This window comes from Macaca fascicularis, chromosome 14 (genome assembly GCF_037993035.2).
Source record: "Macaca fascicularis isolate 582-1 chromosome 14, T2T-MFA8v1.1".
Lineage (NCBI taxonomy): Eukaryota > Metazoa > Chordata > Mammalia > Primates > Cercopithecidae > Macaca > Macaca fascicularis.
The window spans coordinates 56,809,943-56,830,541 of NC_088388.1; the positions used below are offsets into that span (position 1 = coordinate 56,809,943).

The 20,599-nt window shown below is 44.2% G+C and overlaps 1 protein-coding gene across 24 annotated transcripts in view; it reads left to right on the forward strand.

The window, feature by feature from the left end:
• Positions 1-8,013, forward strand: part of SCUBE2 (signal peptide, CUB domain and EGF like domain containing 2) — a 76,314-nt gene extending 68,301 nt beyond the window's left edge. For 20 of the 24 annotated variants that reach the window (XM_065528585.2, XM_015435137.4, XM_065528581.2 and 17 more), the window contains 2 exons: positions 3,272-3,351; positions 4,029-8,013. In XM_065528585.2, the coding sequence (XP_065384657.1) occupies positions 3,272-3,351; positions 4,029-4,181 (233 nt within the window). In that variant the 3' untranslated portion in view covers positions 4,182-8,013. The remainder of the gene's footprint in view (positions 1-3,271; positions 3,352-4,028) is intronic. The other 4 variants (XR_012423405.1, XR_012423407.1, XR_012423406.1 and 1 more) reach the window with 1 other exon arrangement.
• The last annotated feature ends 12,586 nt before the right edge of the window (positions 8,014-20,599 follow it).

Genomic DNA, 20,599 nt, shown 5'->3' on the forward strand with positions numbered 1-20,599 from the left:
GAAACACAAAGGTTAGTGACAGAAACACTATATATATATAGTTATAGATGCTATAACAGCACAAAGCCCTAGGTGAGCATGGAAGCAGCAGCAGCAGTTAATTTCACATGAGCTTTTAGAAGGAATAGAGCAAAGTCTTGAGAGATGTGGGTTTTGAAAGAACATATACATTTTGAGCATAAATGGGGGAGAAGAACATTCAGAAAAAGGGAAGGACATAAGTCAAAGGATGAAGTACCTGGTGTATGTGTGGACCGATGAATGGTCTTATTTGGTCAGTGGGTAGGGTGTGTAGGGCTTGGCAGTGAGAGAGGAGACTAGAAGGGAATGGGGTTCGGCTATGAAGAGCCTTCAGGGCCAAGCTCTGGAGGACAGACTTAATCTTAGAGGAAGCCACTGAAGGAATTTAGGATGGCAAGTGCCAAAATTGTTTGGGAAGACAATATTCTATAGCTTTCCCAAAAAGTAACAAAAGCAAGGATCATCATCTTTGTCCTACAGTTGCCTGAAATAATGTCAAACACCCAAGACAAGGAGTTTTAGTATCTGACTCTTGGGGTAGACACAAATGCCTCCCACAAGGCTCTGCTGAGAGAGACAGAGAGCCTCATCTACCCCAAAGCAACCAACTGGCAACCTCTCCTATCTGGAATCAGGAAGAAAGCAAAAAGACACTGAGACTCCAAAATAAACATGGCTGTTCTCAACTCTGCCTTTGTGACACATTAAAATGTCTTTATTTTTTTTTTAATTAAAAAAAGAGTTGTAGCTCCAACTGGGGAAAATTACACATAATGCAGTGTATGCCCACAAGAGTGTGTCTTGCATGTGTCACAGTAGAGAATAGTTGGAAACTGTTATTTTCCCCACAGAGAAGCCCCCGAGGCCTTCACTCAGAGCGTTTTATTCGAACATGTATTTCCAAAAAATTTGATACCTTCTTTTCAAACCCAGAAGAATAGAAATCACATTTAGAAGGTGCACATGAGGCTGCTATAGACGAGCCCTCTGAGAGCTGGAGAACGGTGAGAACTGTAGCCGGGGCTAACACGCATTGAGCATTGCTGACTGCCAGGTACATGCTGAAGTGCCTTTTACATGGTGCTTTCCTCACAATCACTCCATAAAGTAGACATGATTATTTCCTGATTTTATAGATGGGGCCACTCAGGCTTAGAGATTTAAGGAACTGACCTAAGGTCCCAGCATGGCAAGGTTGCAAAGCAGGGTTTGAACCAGGACTTTGGGACTCCAGAGCCTGGATTCTTAAATGTAACTTTGCTGCATTTCTCATGAGTTGGAGCAAGTAAGGAAACACAGTTCTTAAAAGCAGAAGAAATATATATATATATATATATATATTTTTTTTTTTTTTTTTGAGACGGAGTCTCGCTTTGTCGCCCAGGCTGGAGTGCAGTGGCCGGATCTCAGCTCACTGCAAGCTCCGCCTCCCGGGTTTACGCCATTCTCCTGCCTCAGCCTCCCGAGTAGCTGGGACTACAGGCGCCCACCACCTCGCCTGGCTAGTTTTTTGTATTTTTTAGTAGAGACGGGGTTTCACCATATTAGTCAGGATGGTCTCGATCTCCTGACCTCGTGATCCGCCCGTCTCGGCCTCCCAAAGTGCTGGGATTATAGGCTTGAGCCACCGCGCCCGGCCAGAAATATATTTTTTAAACAATAGCAGTCTGGAAGCATTTGGTGGAATGGCAAACAGCTCTCTAGTTTCCTATTACACCAGAATGCAGCACAGCAACAATGATGATGCAGTCCCATCATCAAAAAGAGGAGAGACACTGCCGCAGAGGAATTCAAGATGAAAGAAAATGTATTCTCATGTTTTATATTCACTAAAATAAAAGAAGACACCACACTAATAGAGTATCAATGCTATTGTAAACATATCAAATTAGTAATTGTAACTATTATACCATTACTTTCCATTTACCATCCCTTAACTGAGAGAAACTTTTCAAGAGTTCCTCTCACACAATTTCAATGATGTTCTTATACTGTGTTTGGCTTTGTCACACACGATATGCATACAAAGAGGCATTTTTTCTGTGTCTGGAATTTGGAAAAGATTGTGCTTTGCATATGCTTGATTTGAATGATGACTATAGGAAATAAGCTAGACTTCAAAGGGGGAAGATTGGCATTTGGAGAAGTACAGCGTGCGCTGCATTTAATGTGTACATCAGGACAAAAAATATTAATGAGAGCGCACACATAGTTCTCTTCCTCCCCAACCAGCCAAATTCTCCACTCTCCAGCCCCATTCAAATAAAGGAGAGAAGAGTCTTTCTTGGTGGATAGGAAGCTTGATTGTTTTACATAATACAAGGATAAAGAAAAAAGTGGGAGGCGGGGAGGTGGAGAGGGAAAGGAGAGCCTGATGAGCTCAATAGGAAGTGAGTGTAGACAGAGAAGAGAAGACCAAGGACTAAGCCCTGGGACCCTCCTTTAGTAAAAGGTCAGAGAGAAGAAAAGCAAAGAAGCCTCAGAGAAGTAACGGATAAGGTAGGAGGAAAACCAAAGAGCATGGTGTCCTGGAAGCTCAGTGAAGAACTGGATCAAGGAGGAAGAGTGACCAGCCAGGTCAAAAGCTACTGATGCATCAAGGAGGATGAAGACCAAGAACTGGCCATTGGGATTTAGCAATATGGAGGTCATTGCTGGTCTCACCAAGCAGTTTTGGAGGAGTAATGGGGGCCAAAGCTGATTGGACTGGGTTTAAGAGAGAAAGAAAGGGAAAGAATCAGAGACAGTGGGTGCTGACAATTTTTTTTAAGGATTTTTGCTGCAAAAGGGAGCAGATAAGTGAGATGGAAGCTGGAGGCAGAAATGAGGTCAAGGGAGGGATTTTTAAAGTCAGAGACATACAGCATTTTTGTATGCTGGTGGGTGGGGGAGATCAATAGAGAGAAAAATGTATAATGTAGGAAAAAAAAGAGCAGAATTACTAGAACAATACTGTTGATTTGGGGAGAGAAGATGGACCTGGCATGCTAAGTGGAGGGATGAGCCTGGACTGGATGCACAGAGGCTCATCTGAGGGAAGAGGGGATGAGGAAGATGGGTGCAGGTGCTGGTATGTGAAGAGAGGTGGTGGAGTCTATGGAAGTTCCCTTCTGACTGTCTTCTCAGTAGCAGAATGGCAAGTGATAGCAGCCACAGAAGGGGCATTTCTCAGAACCTTATCAAAAAGTGAAAGAGCGAGTTTGGAAGTAACAAATCATAAGAATGCAAAACATGTTCTTTATTCCAACAGAGGACTACCAGGAACTCATTGAAGACATAGTTCGAGATGGTAGGCTCTATGCGTCTGAGAACCATCAGGAAATACTTAAGGTGAGTGCATGGCTCAGGCGGACATGGCAGTTATCCACAGAGCTTCCCAAGTACTGTTGGAGAAGGCTTCTCCTCCTGCTGCGTGTTGCCACCTTTCAGACACGGAGCCTGTCCTGGGCCAAGGTCAGTTTTATACCTTCACCAGACTTAATTTTTTAAAAAATCAGGTTGCTGTCTTTAGTGTTGTCAAGTGAAGTTGTATTTTTTAATTTGGAAACTTGTGGAGGGGCAGGGAGAAATCTGCTTATAAATCCAAACCAGCAGCAAATGATGTTTTTCTATTAATTACAAATAGTTGAAGATCCTTGGCTCCTTATGTATACTTCAAGCCTAAAATTCACCAAAGTTTAAATACTTACAAATAATTAGCAATAAACACTTGTGGTATCACTAATCCTACAAATTCTCCCAAATCTCAGTGTTGCATTCATCTGGTTGGGAAAAAGAAAACAGGTTTTTTCCATATTAAAGTTTTATTTATAAAAGTAATTCATACTTCATATAACTAATTAGGAAAAAAAAAACTGGAAAGAAGATAAAAATCAGAGGAAACAATTTTTCAAGTGTTTTTCAGCTAAGCAAGCTACGGCCTAATACTAGGTCATCACAGTTCCATGGGCAAAATGTCAGCATATTTAAATATTTTGGCCCAGTAACAAAAATTCTGTTCTTTTTAGGATAAGAAACTTATCAAGGCTCTGTTTGATGTCCTGGCCCATCCCCAGAACTATTTCAAGTACACAGCCCAGGAGTCCCGAGAGATGTTTCCAAGATCTTTCATCCGATTGCTACGTTCCAAAGTGTCCAGGTTTTTGAGGCCTTACAAATGACTCCGCCCACGTGCCACTCAGTACAAATGTTCTGCTATAGGGTTGATGGGACAGAGCTATCTTCCTTCTGCATGTCAGCACAGTCGGATATTGCTGCCTCCAGTATCAGTGACTCATTAGAGTTCAATTTTTATAGATAATACAGATATTTTGGTAAATTGAACTTGGTTTTTCTTTCCCAGCATCGTGGATGTAGACTGAGAATGGCTTTGAGTGGCATCAGCTTCTCACTGCTGTGGGCGGATATCTTGGATACATCAAGGGCTGGCTGAGCTGGACTTTGGTCAGCCTAGGTGAGACTCACCTGTCCTTCTGGGGTCTCACTCCTCCTCAAGGAGTTTGTAGTGGAAAGGAGGCCACAGAATAGGATGCTTATTCTGAAACTTCAGCTTCCTCTAGCCCAGCGCTCTCTAAGGGAGCCCTCTGCACTCGTGTGCAGGCTCTGATCAGGCAGAACAGGCAAGAGGGGAGGGAAGGAGACCCCTGCAGGCTCCCTCCACCCACCTTGAGACCTGGGAGGACTCGGTTTCTCCACAGCCTTCTCCAGCCTGTGTCATACAAGTTTGATCCCAGGAGCTTGAGTTCTAAGCAGTGATCATGAAAAAAAAAACAACAAAACTTAAAGCAGAAAGAATTAGAAATAAATAGATAAAAACTAAGCACTTCTGGAGACATAATAATGTACATTTATTGCCAGCCCTCCTCGTTGCCAGCTTCCACCCTGCAGCAAACGCACAGTGCCGACTCTCGCGCCTTCGGCTGTGCCCTCGGACACTCTGCTGGCCAATGCCTGAGGGATTGGGGAGTTCAGGTGAAATGTAATTTCCTCAGTGGATAATAATCATCAATTGTCATGAAAAGGAGATTTCACCAACCCTGAGTCAGTATTGCCAAGGGTTCTACTCCCCAAGTGGGCTTCCCATCACAAGGGATCTGAGGTCCAGGTGGGTGTGGTGAGGCCAGCCTGTCATGTACACCTTCCTTCCCCACTCTCAAATGTGAGAGGTGGACTCTGCTCCATGGACATGAGCAGCCCCTTGAAGGGTGGTCTCATTCTCTAACAGTAACAGCACTGCTAGAAACACCCTCTAAATGCCACACGATCATGTCACTTTGGGTCAGCCCAGCGGGGCCTCACCGTCATTTCTTGAACTTGAATTTCCAGTGTTATTGAATCTTTAAACATTTAAATCCCCAAGCAAAAATCTCATTACCGTGAATAAAAAAGAATCCAATCAAACAAGCCACCATTTCCCTAATGGATGGACTACCTACAACTATAGTGTTATTTCAATAACAGTTCTATGCACAGCCAATTCTCTATACCAAAGTGCTAAAAAAAAAAAAAGTTTAACAAGCATTTTTGAAGAAAACAAAGACAACTTCATTATGGTTAAACTTGCTTTTCATCTCAGTGTTGCTTTTTTAACCTGTTAATAACATTGATTCTTTAAAAGTCCTAATCAAACTTCTTTATTTGGATGGGCCCTAAATATTCAGATTTAGGTTCTGAATCTTTCAGATTTCTCTTCAAAAGTTTGAACATCATCATTAAAAAAATTGCATTAAAACAAGCACTTGGACTTTGTTATACTGGAGCTTGGCCTATATTTCTGAGTCTGACCATAAGATGAAAATTCGAATGTCACATAACCCGAGTTATTGACTGCACTGATGTGAAGGTGAGGTGAGCTGAGCTGCACCATTCTGTCCAAGCATGTTAGCAACTTTGTGCTCATGACTGTGTGATCCTGTCTTGCTGATTTCACAAGAAGGCTAGGGATGGGAATACTCTGGGGGTTGGAAGGAGGCTACATAAACCCAGTCACTATGGTCCTCCATGGGGCCGCCCCATGCACCAGAGCTGGGTTCCTGGTACACGCACAAGCCACTGACACCCAGGAGGTATAGAGAGGAGCTTCCTCTCTATACCCTCAACTACCTTAAGAGATGCTGTGATCCTGTTGGGGGCTGGCTGTCTGGAGATACTATTTCTACTGGCTACATCAATATTTATCAAACTGCTGCCAGGCACTCTTCTAGGCCCTGGGGATGCAGTGATAAGACAGACAAGGTCCCTGCCCTCATGGAGATTACATTTTAGAGGGAAGAGACAGACAAAGAACAGATACATCAACATGAAAAGTAGCAGCTAGTGGTCACAGCTATGTTGAAAATTAAAATAGGTTACTGTAACAGATGACTGTGTGGCTACTTTAGGATTGGGGATTATAGATGGCCTCTATGTGGAAATTACGTTTCAACTGAAAACTAAATGGCAAGAAGAAACCAGCCTTGGGAAAATTAGGGGGAAGAGCTTTCCAGACAGAGGAAAACCAAGTGCAAAGGCTGTCAGGTAGGAGCAAGCATTTGTGTATATCGTAGTCTAATGAGAAACCAGGTCGTACAGATGAGGCCAGAGAACCAGACACGGCCAGATTACATCGGGCTTTGGAATCTAGAATGAGGGGTTTGAGTTATTTCTAAATATGTTGCAAACTTTTGAATGGATTTAGGCAGAGGAGTGAGATAATCTGATTTATGTTTTAAAAGGGTAGCTCTGGCTACTGTGTGAATAGGAAGCAAGCACGAAGGCAGAGAGAGTTTTTCACAGACTACTGCAACAGACCAAGCAGCCATCCAGTTGGCAGATGAAGGTATTGTCTGGATTAGGGTGTTGTAGTGGAGAGGAGAGAAGTAGAAGGAATCTGGATATGTTTTGGGGGACAGTCAACAGAATTTGCTGATGGGGATTGTATGGAAGGGCTGAGGGAAAGAAGGCAGTCAAAGATGACTCCTAGTTGCCTAAGAAACTGGTAGATGGAGAAGACTAGGAGGAGCAGGTTTGGGATATGCAGCAGTTTTAAAACATGTTTGCAAATTCTTTGAGGCTCCTTCCTTGGACAGTTAGGGTCTATGTCGCCTCCCCTTGACTCTGGGCTCTGTGACTGCTTGACCAATATTAACATGGCAGAAGTAATGCTTTACGAGTTTCCAGGCCCTGGGCTTACGACACTAGCAGCTTCCAATTCCTCTCCTTAGGACATTCACACTTGGAACTCAGTCACCATGTCATGAGGAAGCAAGCCATAGCAGCCTGTGGAGAGGAACCACAGTCCTTCCACCCACTGGCCAGGCTGAACTCCCAGGCGACAGCCAGCAAACCTTGCCAGCTGCATGAGTAAGCCATCTTGGAAAGGGATTCTCCAGCTGCTCCAGCTGACGCTTCATGGAACAGTCCTCACTGAACCATAGAAAACATTAGAGATTTGTGTGCAAAATTAGTGATTATTATTTTAAATGATAGGCTTTGAGGTGACTTCTTATGCAGTAATATAACAGTGAAAAGGGGAGATGGTTAAGAGTTCCATTTTGGCCATTCTAGGTTCTAGGTGCCTATCATATGTCCAACTGGAGGGTTCAAATAGGCAAGTGGTTATACAAAGCCCCAGGAGAGGTCAGGGCTGGAATATAAGTTTTAATGTCACAGAGTAAAGGCATGAGACTTTACCCAGGTTAAGGTCACCTGGGAAACATGTAAATAAAAGAAGACCAGGAAGCTCTTAATTCTGGGATTTCCTGTGTGGACACAGGAACCGGGACTTTGAGGAGCTGCTTATTAAGTAAACAGGAAGAGGTGAGAGCTGAGCTTCCATCTTTACTCCAAGAGAGCTAGTTCTATGGGTGAACTCTGAATGGGTGTGGATCTGTACAGTCCTTCCTTCCAGCTATAGATATTGTTCTTTAGCCATTTACTGAAGTGCTGCATCTATGGATTTAACCACATCTCCCTTGAATTTCCAATGCTAATAAAAAAGTGTTTGCCTTTTCACACTAACAGACAATTATCTTCACTTCGGAAAATTGCTTCCTCTGAATCATGCCCTGAGCTGTTAAGTGTGTCATCTGTAGGTACTCACTGGATTTAGGTTTGCAGGTGATATTAAAATGTCATGTGGCAACTTGGGAAAGGCAGTGGCTGCACAGCACAGTGCAAGGATTTGCTTACCCTCTGGCAAATCTTTGTAGGAAGATGCACCGGAGCTGTTGCCTGCAGCCGACCACCACAGTTGGTGGGTCTATGTGCTGGAAAACCCAGGGGTCATTCCAGGCCCAGCTGTAATCTTCTCAGCCCTGAAGAGATGCCTGTTACTGTCAGCATCTCTGCTTCTTTTCACACACGAGGATACATCTTGAGAGCCTCACCCAAGTCTACACTACTTCTAGCCAGCATTTGGGAGGCAAATGGACTAGCTGAGGCTGGAGTAAAGCAGTTCCTCATCAAGTTGAGGGAACCTTGTTACATATGGCCCTCTAGCTAGGCAAGCCATCAGCTGCCTATGATTTAAGGTCCCGGGAGAGGCCAGTAGGGGCCCATGCACAGAAACTTAGAGGCCTTGGTGAGGCTTCATTTCTGTGACCATCTTCCACTCCAGGGGCTTGTGAGCCCAGCTCAGAGGTGTCCTAATATTTGTAGTACCCTGCCTCCTTCTCCCTTCAGGCAGTCTCGATCAGCCCGCAGGGAACAATCCTCAGGGACCTATTAACACAGCAAGGCTGCTCCTGTGATCCATGTCAGTGATACAGCCATGAAGATCTCACTACTCAGCAGGAAGCGCTTTCCAGAGAACACAGTAGCATCAAAATAGATTTAGAAAATGAAACCACTCTAATATAGGCAGTTTGCCTTAGTTGAATAAAAGGGATACAAATTAAACCCACTTACCGCAGACAATGACAGTAACTCAGTAGTGCTTGGTTTTCAGAGTATCTCGTAAAGGGGGTGCAACTACAGACCTTAGTTACTAATGATTTCTTATTATGTATTTGGTCATTCATTCATTTATGCAACATATATTTATGGAGAGCCTATTAAAAGCCAGACATTGTAGGAGCCAGGGATACTGCAGGGAGCAAAAGAAGCGCCCTGCTCTTTTGGAATTTGGGTTCCAGTCTGGGGAGACAGACAATAAACAAATGAACATATACTGTAAAGTCAAGTAGTGATGAGTGTTATAAACAAGGAAGGGCTAAAGGACAAAGAATGAGGAGGTGGTGGGAGGGAGCTGCTGTCTTAGATAGGATGAGCTCTTCATTAGAGTCATGAATCCAGGCCCCTCCTAGAGCACTGGCTCCTCAAACCAAGCCTGGCAGCACTGGCCCTGGCAAGCTTCTTTATCCGCCCATCTAGACCTTGGCATTTCATGTCAAGCCAAGCTGACCAATGCTCCAAGTTGTGAACAAGCCATTTGGGCAGTTCCTCGAACAGGTGCCACCTAGTGGTTGCAATATGGAGTCAATCTGTGTTTCTGTCTCCCATCCCACTGCCTCAGACCTTACATGCCCATAATTCAAGACAAGATATTACCCAAGGGGCCCTGGGGACTAGGGCTGTGGTTTGACAATTGATTGATTGCATGTTGTTTGACACAGCCCTCGGAGTTTGTTTAGATATTTTCCTTTTTTCTCTGCTTGGCAGAGAAAAACTAGTGACCAAGTCCAAACTCATTGATCTAGGTCATTTCAAACTATCAACAACGCTCTGAATCTCATATACACACACAGCATATTCATGTATTCACTGTTACGGTCTAGGCACCTGGGTAGGCTGGATATATAGTCCTGAGTCAGAAGGGAAAAGGAGTTGAAGGAATGATGAGGAAAAAATCTACTCCTCGATTATTATCTTGCATGTTTTACCACTGCCTTGGATTGTTCTCTGATCCTACATGGTATCCTAGGACTGAAGGATAATTTTGGGCCACAGTTTGAAGTTTTCTGTCTTTTCCCTACAAAATGCAAAAAGTAGAAATACAAGCCTACCTCAAATTTGAGCTTTGGTGCTGGCTTTGCCTTATTACATGTGTTGCAGTTGAAAAAAAGTAATAGCTGCTAAGCAGGAACTGGATCCAATGCCCCAAAGAAGACAGAGCCCAGTAATGTCTGAAGCAGCATGCACAGCAGAAGAGCATGGAGGTACGGAGTGTGAGCTTGTGGTGAACCCTGGCCAAGCCTACTAAGTGCAGCCCTCTGCAGCCTTGTGGGTAACCCATCGTGTGTGACCACAAATTGGTCATCAGCATACACTGTCAATGCAGCTGTGTGTGTGTGAGATGCCTGATCATGCTATAAAACTGTGGACATTATAGCACATTGGAACCCCAATGTTACTTCCAGGTGACTTGGCTTGCAGAAGGCAGCTTTTAGTAGCCACATCAGGTACCTAAACTGGAGTTTTGAGTAATGCAGGTGCCAAGTATAAGAGGCTTGATAGGGCCAGGCACGGTGGCTCATGCCTGTACTCCCAGCACTTTGGGAGGTCAAGGCGGGTGGATCATTTGAGGTCAGGAGTTCAAGACCAGCCTGGCCAGCACGGTGAAAACCCTGTCTCTACTAGAAGTACAAAAATTAGCCGGACGGTGGTGGCACATGCCAGTAATCCCAGCTACTCGGGAGGCTGAGGCAGGAGAATTGCTTGACCTGTGAAGTAGAGGTTGCAGTGAGCCAAGATTGTGCCACTGCACTCCAGCCTGGGTGACAGAGTGAGATGCTGTCTCAATAACAACAACAACAACAACAACAACAAAGAGGCTTGATAAACCATCACTAAGGCTCCCCATGAGGAACTGGGATGACTTGAGCAGCATCACTCACCCATACTCCCCCGGCCCAGTATTCCTAATATACTTCTCTGAAAGCACATTCTCTACATTTATCACACTGATAGGTGCCTTCTCTAAGATTTATGATTCATAATGCTCATATTCTCCAAGACTCCCATTATGTCCTTTACGGTACCTGGATTTGTATCCCAGTTCTGCCACTTATTAGCTATGTGACCTTGTGGAAGTTATTTAACTTCTCTGTGCCTCAGTTTCTTCATGTGGTAAATAAAGATAATGATAGTACCTACCAGATACAGTTGTTTTGAGAATTACATGAGTTAATACCTGGAAAACTCTTGAAACGTTGCCTGGCACGTAGTAAGGGCCCAATAAATGTTAACTGTCATCCTCATCTTCACCATTACCTTTCACTTCTTGAGACTTTAGAAGTTAAACCCAAGATACGTTCTTTAAAGGGGTTCATTCTCTGCTGGTTTTCCCCATTTCACTGAGACAGAATGTTCTTTAGTCACAGTTTTTCTAGTGGGGTGTGTCCTAGCAACAGAAGAGTTAAAGCTTGAAGTAGGAATGAAAGGCTATGACGCCTGATTTGGGTTCTCACACAAGGCCTTCCAAATACCCCTGTCCTCCTGAGCTGGAAAGGTAAAATGAGCTCTTCCCATCTCCTGAGCTTCTCTTAGGTCAGGGACAGCACAGACACAAGTACACATACACGGCGCGGCCTCTCAATCCTTCATCTTTTTCTGAGTCCCAATCCTCAGCCCCTGGTATGTGAGGATCACAGTACATCCCCCTGCTGAGCCCAGAATTACATGTTTTCCAGAACTGCCTATTTCTATTTGATGTTTCCAGCATGGCAACATCCAACTTCTGAGTCCAAGAAGGCAGTACTCAGGTCTCTAGGCAAGCAAAGTCAATGAAGACACTCACTGTAGCAGGGTGTGAATAATTTGCATGAAACCTGTGGTCAGTGGAACAAAGCCCCTTTCTGAGACATGAGGACACAGGCCCAGCCAAGGTGGGTCTGGCCACTGTGCAGCATGTGCCAGGGAGAGTACAGAACTCAAAGTGCAATGTGCTGATGGAGTGTAGACAGACTGAAAAGAGTGAATTTCATCTTTTTAAACATCATGAATGGGATAGGAAAAAAGCCAGTAATTATACAGCAGAGAAATCAGGCAATACCTTGACCAGATGATCGAAATTAGCATGTCCAATAAAGGACAGATGGATATCATGTGCCTGCAGATGTGATATTCTGAGAAGAACATACCATCACCTATACTGTACTTAGGCCAAAATGCATCACCTCCATCTCAATACAAGGAAAATGCAGACAAACACAAAATGAAGAATGCTCTGTTTTAAAAAGGGAGGGAAGTTGAAAAACAACTTGCACATCAGTGAAATTTTAAAACTTGTGTGTTTCAAAGGACACTATTAAGAAGTGAAAAGGTAGCCCATGGAATGGTAGAAAATGTTTGCAAATCATATATCTGACAAGAGACTAATGGCTACAATATATAAAGAGTTCTTACGAGTCAATAATAATGAGACAAATCACTCAAGTAAAAATGGACAGAGGATTTTAATAGACATGTTTCCAAAGAAGACAAACAAATGACCAATAAGCACCTGAAAAGATGCTTAACATCATTAGTCATCAGGGAAACACAAATCAGAATCACAATGAGATATCATCTCAACCTCACTAGGATGACTATAATAAAAAATACAGATGGTAAAAATTGTTGATGAGGATGTGAATAAATTGGAACACTCATACACTGCTGGTGGAGATGTAGAATGGTGCAGCTGCTTTGGAGAGCAGTCTGTTAATTCCTCAAAGGTCACACGGGCTACCATGTGACCCAGCAATTCTACTACAGGAGATGAATAAAAGGCACAAAAAGATTTCTGCATGAGATTTCATAGCAACATTAGTCATAATAGCTTAAAAGTGGAAACAGCTTACATATCTATCAACTAATGTACAGCTAGATAAAATGTGGTATAGCTGTACAATGGACTATTATTTGGCCATAGTTAAATACTGATACATGCTACAGTATGGATGAACTTTGAAAACAGTGTGCTACGTGAAAGAAGCCAGTCACAAAAGACCATGCATTGTATGATTCCATTACACGAAATATCCAGAATAGGCAAATTCATAGAGACAGAAAGTGGATTACAAGTTAGTTGTCTAGGGCTGGAGAAATTGGTAGGCAATGGGGAATGATTAATGGGTACCAAGTTTCTCTTGGGATGATGAAATGTTCTAGAAGTCATTGTGGTGATGGTTGCACAACTCTCCGAATATATTTAAAATTATTGACTTGTACATATTAAGTAAAATTGTATGAATTGGATGAATTTTATGGTATGTGAATTATATCACACACAGAAACGAGTGACTAAAAAGGGTTAACTGGTTTTTGTGTTAACCAGGGGGTTTTTGTGTTAACCAGTTAACCCTTTTTAATGACACTGACATTTTTGAATTTTGACATTTTGAATGTCAAAAATGTCAGTGTCGTGGAGGACAAAGAAAGCTGTGGAAATGTTCCAGATTAAAGGAGGCTAAAGAGACATGACAACCAAATACAATACCTGCTCCTAGCCTGAATCCTGTACTGGAGGAATGTGTTATAAATGGTCAACTGACAAAAATTGGAACATGAATAGTAGCTTAGATAAAAGTATTATATCGATGTAAATTTATCAAGTTTCTATCTGTATTGTGGTTACATCAGAGAAAAATTCCTATTTTTAGGAAATATACAATGAAGTATTAGTGGTAAAGGGTCACTATATATATGTAATCTATCCTAAAATGGTTCAGAAAAAAGTTGGGGTGTGTGTGTGTGTGTGTGTGTGTGTGTGTGTGTGTGTGTGTGTTTTGCAGGGAAGCAAATGAAATTTAACATTTTTATGAGTCAAAGGAAGTCATCAAGAAAGTGAAAAGGCAACTCATAAAATGGCAGAAAAACTTTGTAAATCATATCTGACAAGAGACTTGTAGCTAGAATATATAAAGAACTCTCCATTTGTTTGTGTCCTCTCTTGTTTCCTTGAGCAGTGGTTTGTAGTTCTCCTTGAAGAGGTCCTTGAAAAGGAAGAATTGATATCATGAAAATGGCCATACCTCCCAAAGTAATTTGTAGATTCAATGCTGTCTCTATCAAGCTACCATTGACTTTCTTCACAGAATTGGAAAAAACTACTTTAAATTTCATACAGAACCAAAAAAGACCCACATAGCCAAGACAATCATATGCAACAAGAACGAAGCTGGAGGCAACATAGCCAAGACAATCATATGCAACAAGAACGAAGCTGGAGGCATCACGCTATATGACCTCAAACTATACTACAAGGCTACAGTAACAAAAACAGCATGGTACCAGTACCAAAACAGATATATAGACCAATGGAACAGAACAGAGCCCTCAGAAATAACACCACACATCTACAACCAGTTGATCTTTGACAAACCTGACAAAAACAAGCAATGGGGGAAGGATTCCCTATTTCATAAGTGGTGTTGGGAAAACTGGCTAGCCATATGCAGAAGTCTGAAACTGGATCCCTTCCTTACACCTTATACAAAAATTAAGATGGATTAAAGACTTAAACATAAAACCTAAAACCATAAAAACTCTAGAAGAAAACCTAGGCAATACCATTCAAGACACAGGCATGGGCAAAGACTTCATGATTAAAACACCACAAGCAATGGCAACAAAAGCCAAAATTGAAAATTGGAATCTAATTAAACTAAATTGCTTCTGCACAGCAAAAGAAACTATCATGAGAGTGAACAGGCAACCTACAGAATGGGAGAAAATTTTTGCAATCTATCCATCTGACAAAGGGTTAATATCCAGAATCTACAAAGAACTTAAACAAATTTACAAGAAAAAAATAACCCCATCATAAAGTGGGCGAAGAATATGAACAGACACTTCTCAAAAGAAGACATTTATGCAGCCAACAAACATATGAAAAAAGCTCGTCATCACTGGTCATTAGAGAAATGCAAATCAAAACCACCATGAGATACCATCTCATGCCAGTTAGAATGGCGATCATTAAAAAGTCAGGAAACAACAGATGCTGGAGAGGATGTGGAGAAATAGGAATGCTTTTACACTGTTGGTGGGAATGTAAATTAGCTCAACCATTGTGGAAGACAGTGTGGCAATTTCTCAAGGAATGAGAACTTGAAATACCATTTGATCCAGCAATTCCATTACTGGGTATATACCCAAATGATTATAAAGACACATACACACGTATGTTTATTGCGGCACTGTTCACAATAGCAAAGACTTGGAACCAACCCAAATGCTCATCAGTGATAGACTGGATAAAGAAAATGGGGCACATACACACCATGGAATACTATGCAGCCATAAAAAAGGATGAGTTCATGTCCTTTGCAGGGACATGAATGAAGCTGGAATCCATCATTCTCAGCAAACTAACACAGGAACAGAAAACCAAACACTGCCTGTTCTCATAAGTGGGAGTTGAACAGTGAGAACACATGGACACTGGAATGGGGGCATCACACACAGGGGCCCATTGCAGGGTCGGGGGCTGAGGAGAAATACTTAATGTAGACGATGGGTTGATGGGTGCAGCAAACCACCATGGCACATGTATACCTATGTAACAAACCTGCATGTTCTGTACATGTACCCCAGAACTTAAAGTATTAAAAAAAAAAAAGAACTCTCACAATTCAATAATAAGAAGACAAATAACTCAGTTAAAAATGGGCAAAGGATTTGAATACACGTTTCCAACGAAGATAAACAAATGGCCAATAAGTACCTGAAAAACAAATGGAGTAAAATGTTAATAACAGGTAATCTGTGAAAAGGATATACAGGTGTTCTTTCTACTATTTTTATGTTTGCAACTTTTTGTAAGTTTCAAATTTTTTTTACAAATTAAAAGTTTGTAAATAATCCTGAATGACTTTTCTCTTTGGGCAGTGTAGAGCAGTGTGAAAACTGGTCAGAGGGAACACTATGAGCATGAGCATGTGCACGTGTTTGTACACCTGGGAGTCTACACATGTTCCACAGAGCACTTCACCTCTCTGCTGCCACTGGCCCCCAGCCCCTGTGGCTTGCCCAGCAGGCACACCATCACATCCGAGCAACATGCTTAGTTAACCGGGGGGAAGGAGGTAGAGCCCTCAGTGCTCCTGAGGTAGACAGGTTACTCATCAGTGTGAGCCACTCTACAGGCCTTGTCCCCTCTGGCTGGGGCTGACATAAAGATATATGGAGCAGGTGGGTTAGGCCTATGCTTTGCTGTATTCTGAGAGACTTGCCATCTTCAGAGTTCTCGTTTCCATACTGAAGAGTTTCCCACTAGGCTCAGAAGGGCCCCTCTTTTTCTGGGTTCCCTACCTATGTTGGAGATGGCAAGGAAAGAGGAGGAACAGGACATATTTATTGAGAGCCCACTTTGTGCCTTTATATATTATTTCACTCAAATGAGACAGAACCCTGCAAGATGGGTAAACTGAGACTCAGAGAGCTTCAGTAACTTGGCCAAGGTCCCACAGAAAGCAAAGGGTGGAGCCAGATTCAAAGCCAAGCCTAGACTCCCCACTTCCCCACTTCCACCAGACACACTTCCTTCAGATACTGAGTTTTTCTTTCTTTCCATTGTTTCTCCTCTTTTGCTGTCTGAGTTGAGGTCAAAGCCTGTTCTCATCTCGAGAAATGAAACCAAATCATTGCTGACTGTAATGGATCAAAAAGACCCAGGCAACTTTAGAAAACACCAGCAGGGCTGCCATCAGCCCTGTTTCTTGAGGCCATGGTGATGTTGGCAATCACTCTGAAGGAAAAGGACAGAAATATCTCTTGCTTTAACCTGCCAAAGCAGACACAGCCTTCAGGGCTGGGTGCCAAGTCAGGGGTACCATGTGGCCAGGGATCCTGGCACACATCTGGATAACTGTTTGAAGAATCTTCCTGCCAAAGGGGGTTGGGGTAGTGGTGAGGACATCTGAGGAGGAAAGAATGGGGTAGTGCATGAAGAGGGTCCTAGGAGTGGCCATTCTAACTTCAGGGTATGGCCAAGGGCAATATGCATGGGTAGGGAGGAAATGGGGAGGAAAATTTCTTGGCAGTTTCCCCTTTATCCTCTGTTCTTCTCCTCTACTTTTCAGGCCTCCCAGCCTCAGCACTCATCCTGTTTCTCATTCTTAAAGGCCTCTCTGTTAGCTGAAGACCCAAAAGAGGGTTGCTGGGAGAATAGGTTGTAAGCCTAGAGCCGCAAATAGCCATCAGACAAGAAGGGCCTGCCTATAGGGGCATCAGCTCAGAGGAAAGCAGAGCTGAAACACAGTGATAATGCCATTTGAGTCTTTGGATCCAGCCATGCCTGAAGTCCTGCACTTTTAAATTAAGGGAACCACAAATTTACATTTTCACATAAGAAATTTTCAACTGGCTATCTGTCACTTATAAGAAGAATAACATGAATAGCATTCTAACTGAAACAGTACTGGATTTTCTAGTATGATTTTCAAGTACAGATCTTCTATAACAGCCAAGGGAAGATGCAGAGAAGTTTAGGATAGAGCCATTGCACATGGAAAATCCAGACTCTGGAGACACTGAAGAGAGGAAGAGAGCTGGCCAGCCCCTGCCTCAGGAGGCCTTCACTCTAGAGATAGGGTATGATGCTCGAGTCTGGCTTCATGTCTGAAGCTCTGTAGGGAAGCCTGGAGAAGGGATAGGCCAGCCCCAATCTGAGAGTTCTGCAACCTACAATTTTTCCTGAAGTTGTTCCAGGTAATGATGGTTGCTACCTTCTGCTGAGCCTATGCTACATGACCAGTGTATTATACTATCTATCATTTTATTTCTCACAGCAGCCCTGAGAAGTAGACATATTGGCACAATTTTCTAGATGAAGAACTGAAAGCTCACAATGGTGCAGTAACTAACTGGTCACATAGCTAGTAAGCAGCAGAGCAGGGATTCAAATCTAGTGTATTAGACTCCAAAACCTGTGTTTTTAACAACCATATTGTATGTTACTTCCTCCAAGATGGGTAACCGAGGCAGGGGAGGTTGGTTGGCTATACGGAGGATTAATAATAATCTTTTCTGTTGGTATAGCCCTAGAGAGTTGAGCACAACTGTATATGCAATCTCACTACATCCATTTTACAGATATGGAAACTGAGGCTCAGAGGTAGGAAGTGATTTACTCAAAGTCATTTGGGCAAACAGGATAAACCACCCAGAGATAACTCTCCTTAAATTAAGCAGGCAGTCTTGAGGACAGTGACGGTATCAGTCTGTCCAAGGAAGGTCTCAGACAGGTGAGGGGACCAACAGGTATTACAGCCACAGACCCAACTGCAGAACACAAATGCCACTACACCAAAGAGCTCTGAATTCACAAAAAGATTCCCAGTTCCAGCCAGGCCCCATTTATTTTTCAGCAACACCTGATATGGGTAAATTCCAGTTCAACGAGAGAGATTCAGCTTCCTAGTGTTCCCAGGGGGATCTAGCTGTGAAAAGAGCCCCTTTCTTCTGTCAGGACATCCTCAGCAAAAAAGCCTGCAGGACTGAGCTGAGCAGCCTGAAGAGTGGGGACTCCAACGCCCCCCGAGAGTGTGTACCTGCCTGGCTTCCTCCCTGAGGAAAGTCACTGTCCCAGCCCAAGCCCTAGCTAGGGGCCCTCACTGTTGGACCTGTCCTGATGCTTTGCCAAGCTCAGAGGCACCTATCCTAGATAGACAAGGCAAAGCTGTCTTTCACTGTTCCCTGGGTGACCCACACCTGGAGGAGTTATCAGGCAGGGATCCAGGTGATGGGACAGAAGGGGCCAGGGCAGCCACTGTTGTTCACTGCTGGAAGTGTGCCAGGGGACTGGAAGGTGAGCAGCAATCCCACCTGTCTCCTAGAAACCCTGTCCTCCGTGTGTAGGGGCGTGTAAAGGGTGGGCACACAGGGAAGAATCCAGCCCTGGGGCTTCCTTGAAGCCAAGTGAGCAGCCTTCTGGATTTGTTTTCCCACAGTGTCTGAAACTGGGGCAAGTGTTAAGGCAGAACAGAGGAAAAGCAGCAACTTCATGAGGTCAAACCCAGTCTCTCCAGATCTAGGTAGTCCAGCACAGGTTCTGGGAGTAGATGCCAGCTTTACCACTTGATTTCTTTGGTATAACCTTAACTTTCTGCCATCCTTTCACTAGTATTTATTGAGAATCCTCTGCCTATTAGGGCATCAATGCTAAGCAAAAAACGGATTCAGTCACCTTCCTGGAGGTTCCAATCAGTGGGGGAGACAAATTAAACAACCAGTACCCCCCTACCCCTACCCCTACCCCCACAGAAAGTGAAATGCCCAAGAGATACATAGTATATAATTAGAGAGACTTCACCCTCTCTGGAAGGTCAGAGAAGGCTTCCTAAAGAAATGATAATGGAGCTGAGGTCTGGAAGAAGCATAGGAGTTTCCTGAAGAAGGTAGGAGGGGACACTGCACACAGAGGGAGCAGGACAGTCAAAGGCAGGCCATTTGGCAACAGGTGACTGGAAGGAACTGGAAGAAGGGCTATGAGGCTGAAGCACAGAGTGGATATGCAGGGTCTAGGCAGACCATGCAAGAATGTGGGTTTCTCTTAGAGCAATAGGAAGCCTTTTGAGGTGCTCTTAGCAGGGAAGTGAGATGATCACGCTTATGGTTTGAGAAGATTACTCTGGCAGCACAGTGAACAACGGATTGGAATGGAACTAGGGAGCATTCAGGAGGCCAGACAGAAGGTATCAGGTATTTGCCTGTAAAATGGGGGTGATGAGAATATACAAGCTGTTGCCAGGATCCAATGAGATACTACATTTTAAGTGTCTATTCCAGTACCTGGCACATAGTAAAGGCCCAGTAAGCGTCGATATTGTTACTTTTATCATTGGTTCTTTGCTGAGTGCACATATTTCTCATCCAGGTCTGCTCCTGTGTGATGGGGTGGAGGGGGTTGTTGTGGTTTCCAGAATGGAAACGTGGTTTGTGCCAAATCACAACGTCGAGACCAGAATCCAGGATGCCTGAAACCTGATTAGAATGGCTTAAAAATATGTATTCAAGAAGAAAAACGGGTTCCAATCGCTCCTACTAAGGACGCTGGAGGGACGGTGAATGATTCTTTAGATGGTAAGTCCTAGTACTTGTTGAGAAAAACAGGTGCTTCTCTGGTCGGAGAGCAGATGTAGGGCTCGCAGCCGCGTGCGCTCCCGCGGAGGTGGGGGACCCTCGCCATTCCCCTGTTCTATGCCCGCCCGCGGGCTTCCGACCGCACCTGCTCCCCCGGCTCGGAAACGCAGGCCGGGTGCCCGGCTGCAGGCAGAGGGTGCCCGGGGGAGGAGGTCCCGAAAGGCTCCTACACACGCCTGCACCGGCTGCCCCCTCCCCAGTCACGTGGCCCGGTGGGTGGGGACCGACCTGAAGTTGGAAAAATCCCGACCGCTCCCAACTTCGGAGGGAGCCGCCAGTCCTCCGGGCCCGGGCGGTGGGCGCTGGAGCCCCGGCTGGCGGCGTGGAGGTGCGTTTCCGAGAAGCCGAGCAGCGGCGCGGGAGGCGGGACTCGAGGCATGGCCTGGCTGTCGGTTATCCCCGGGTCGGCCACGGCGTGGACAGGTGAGCTGGGACCCACGGCCAGCGGCGGAGATGGCCGGGGCTGCCAGGGCATCGGGCCCCAGAGCCCACACCCGTCCAAGGGATGCGGGGCTCCCACGCAGGAGGGGGC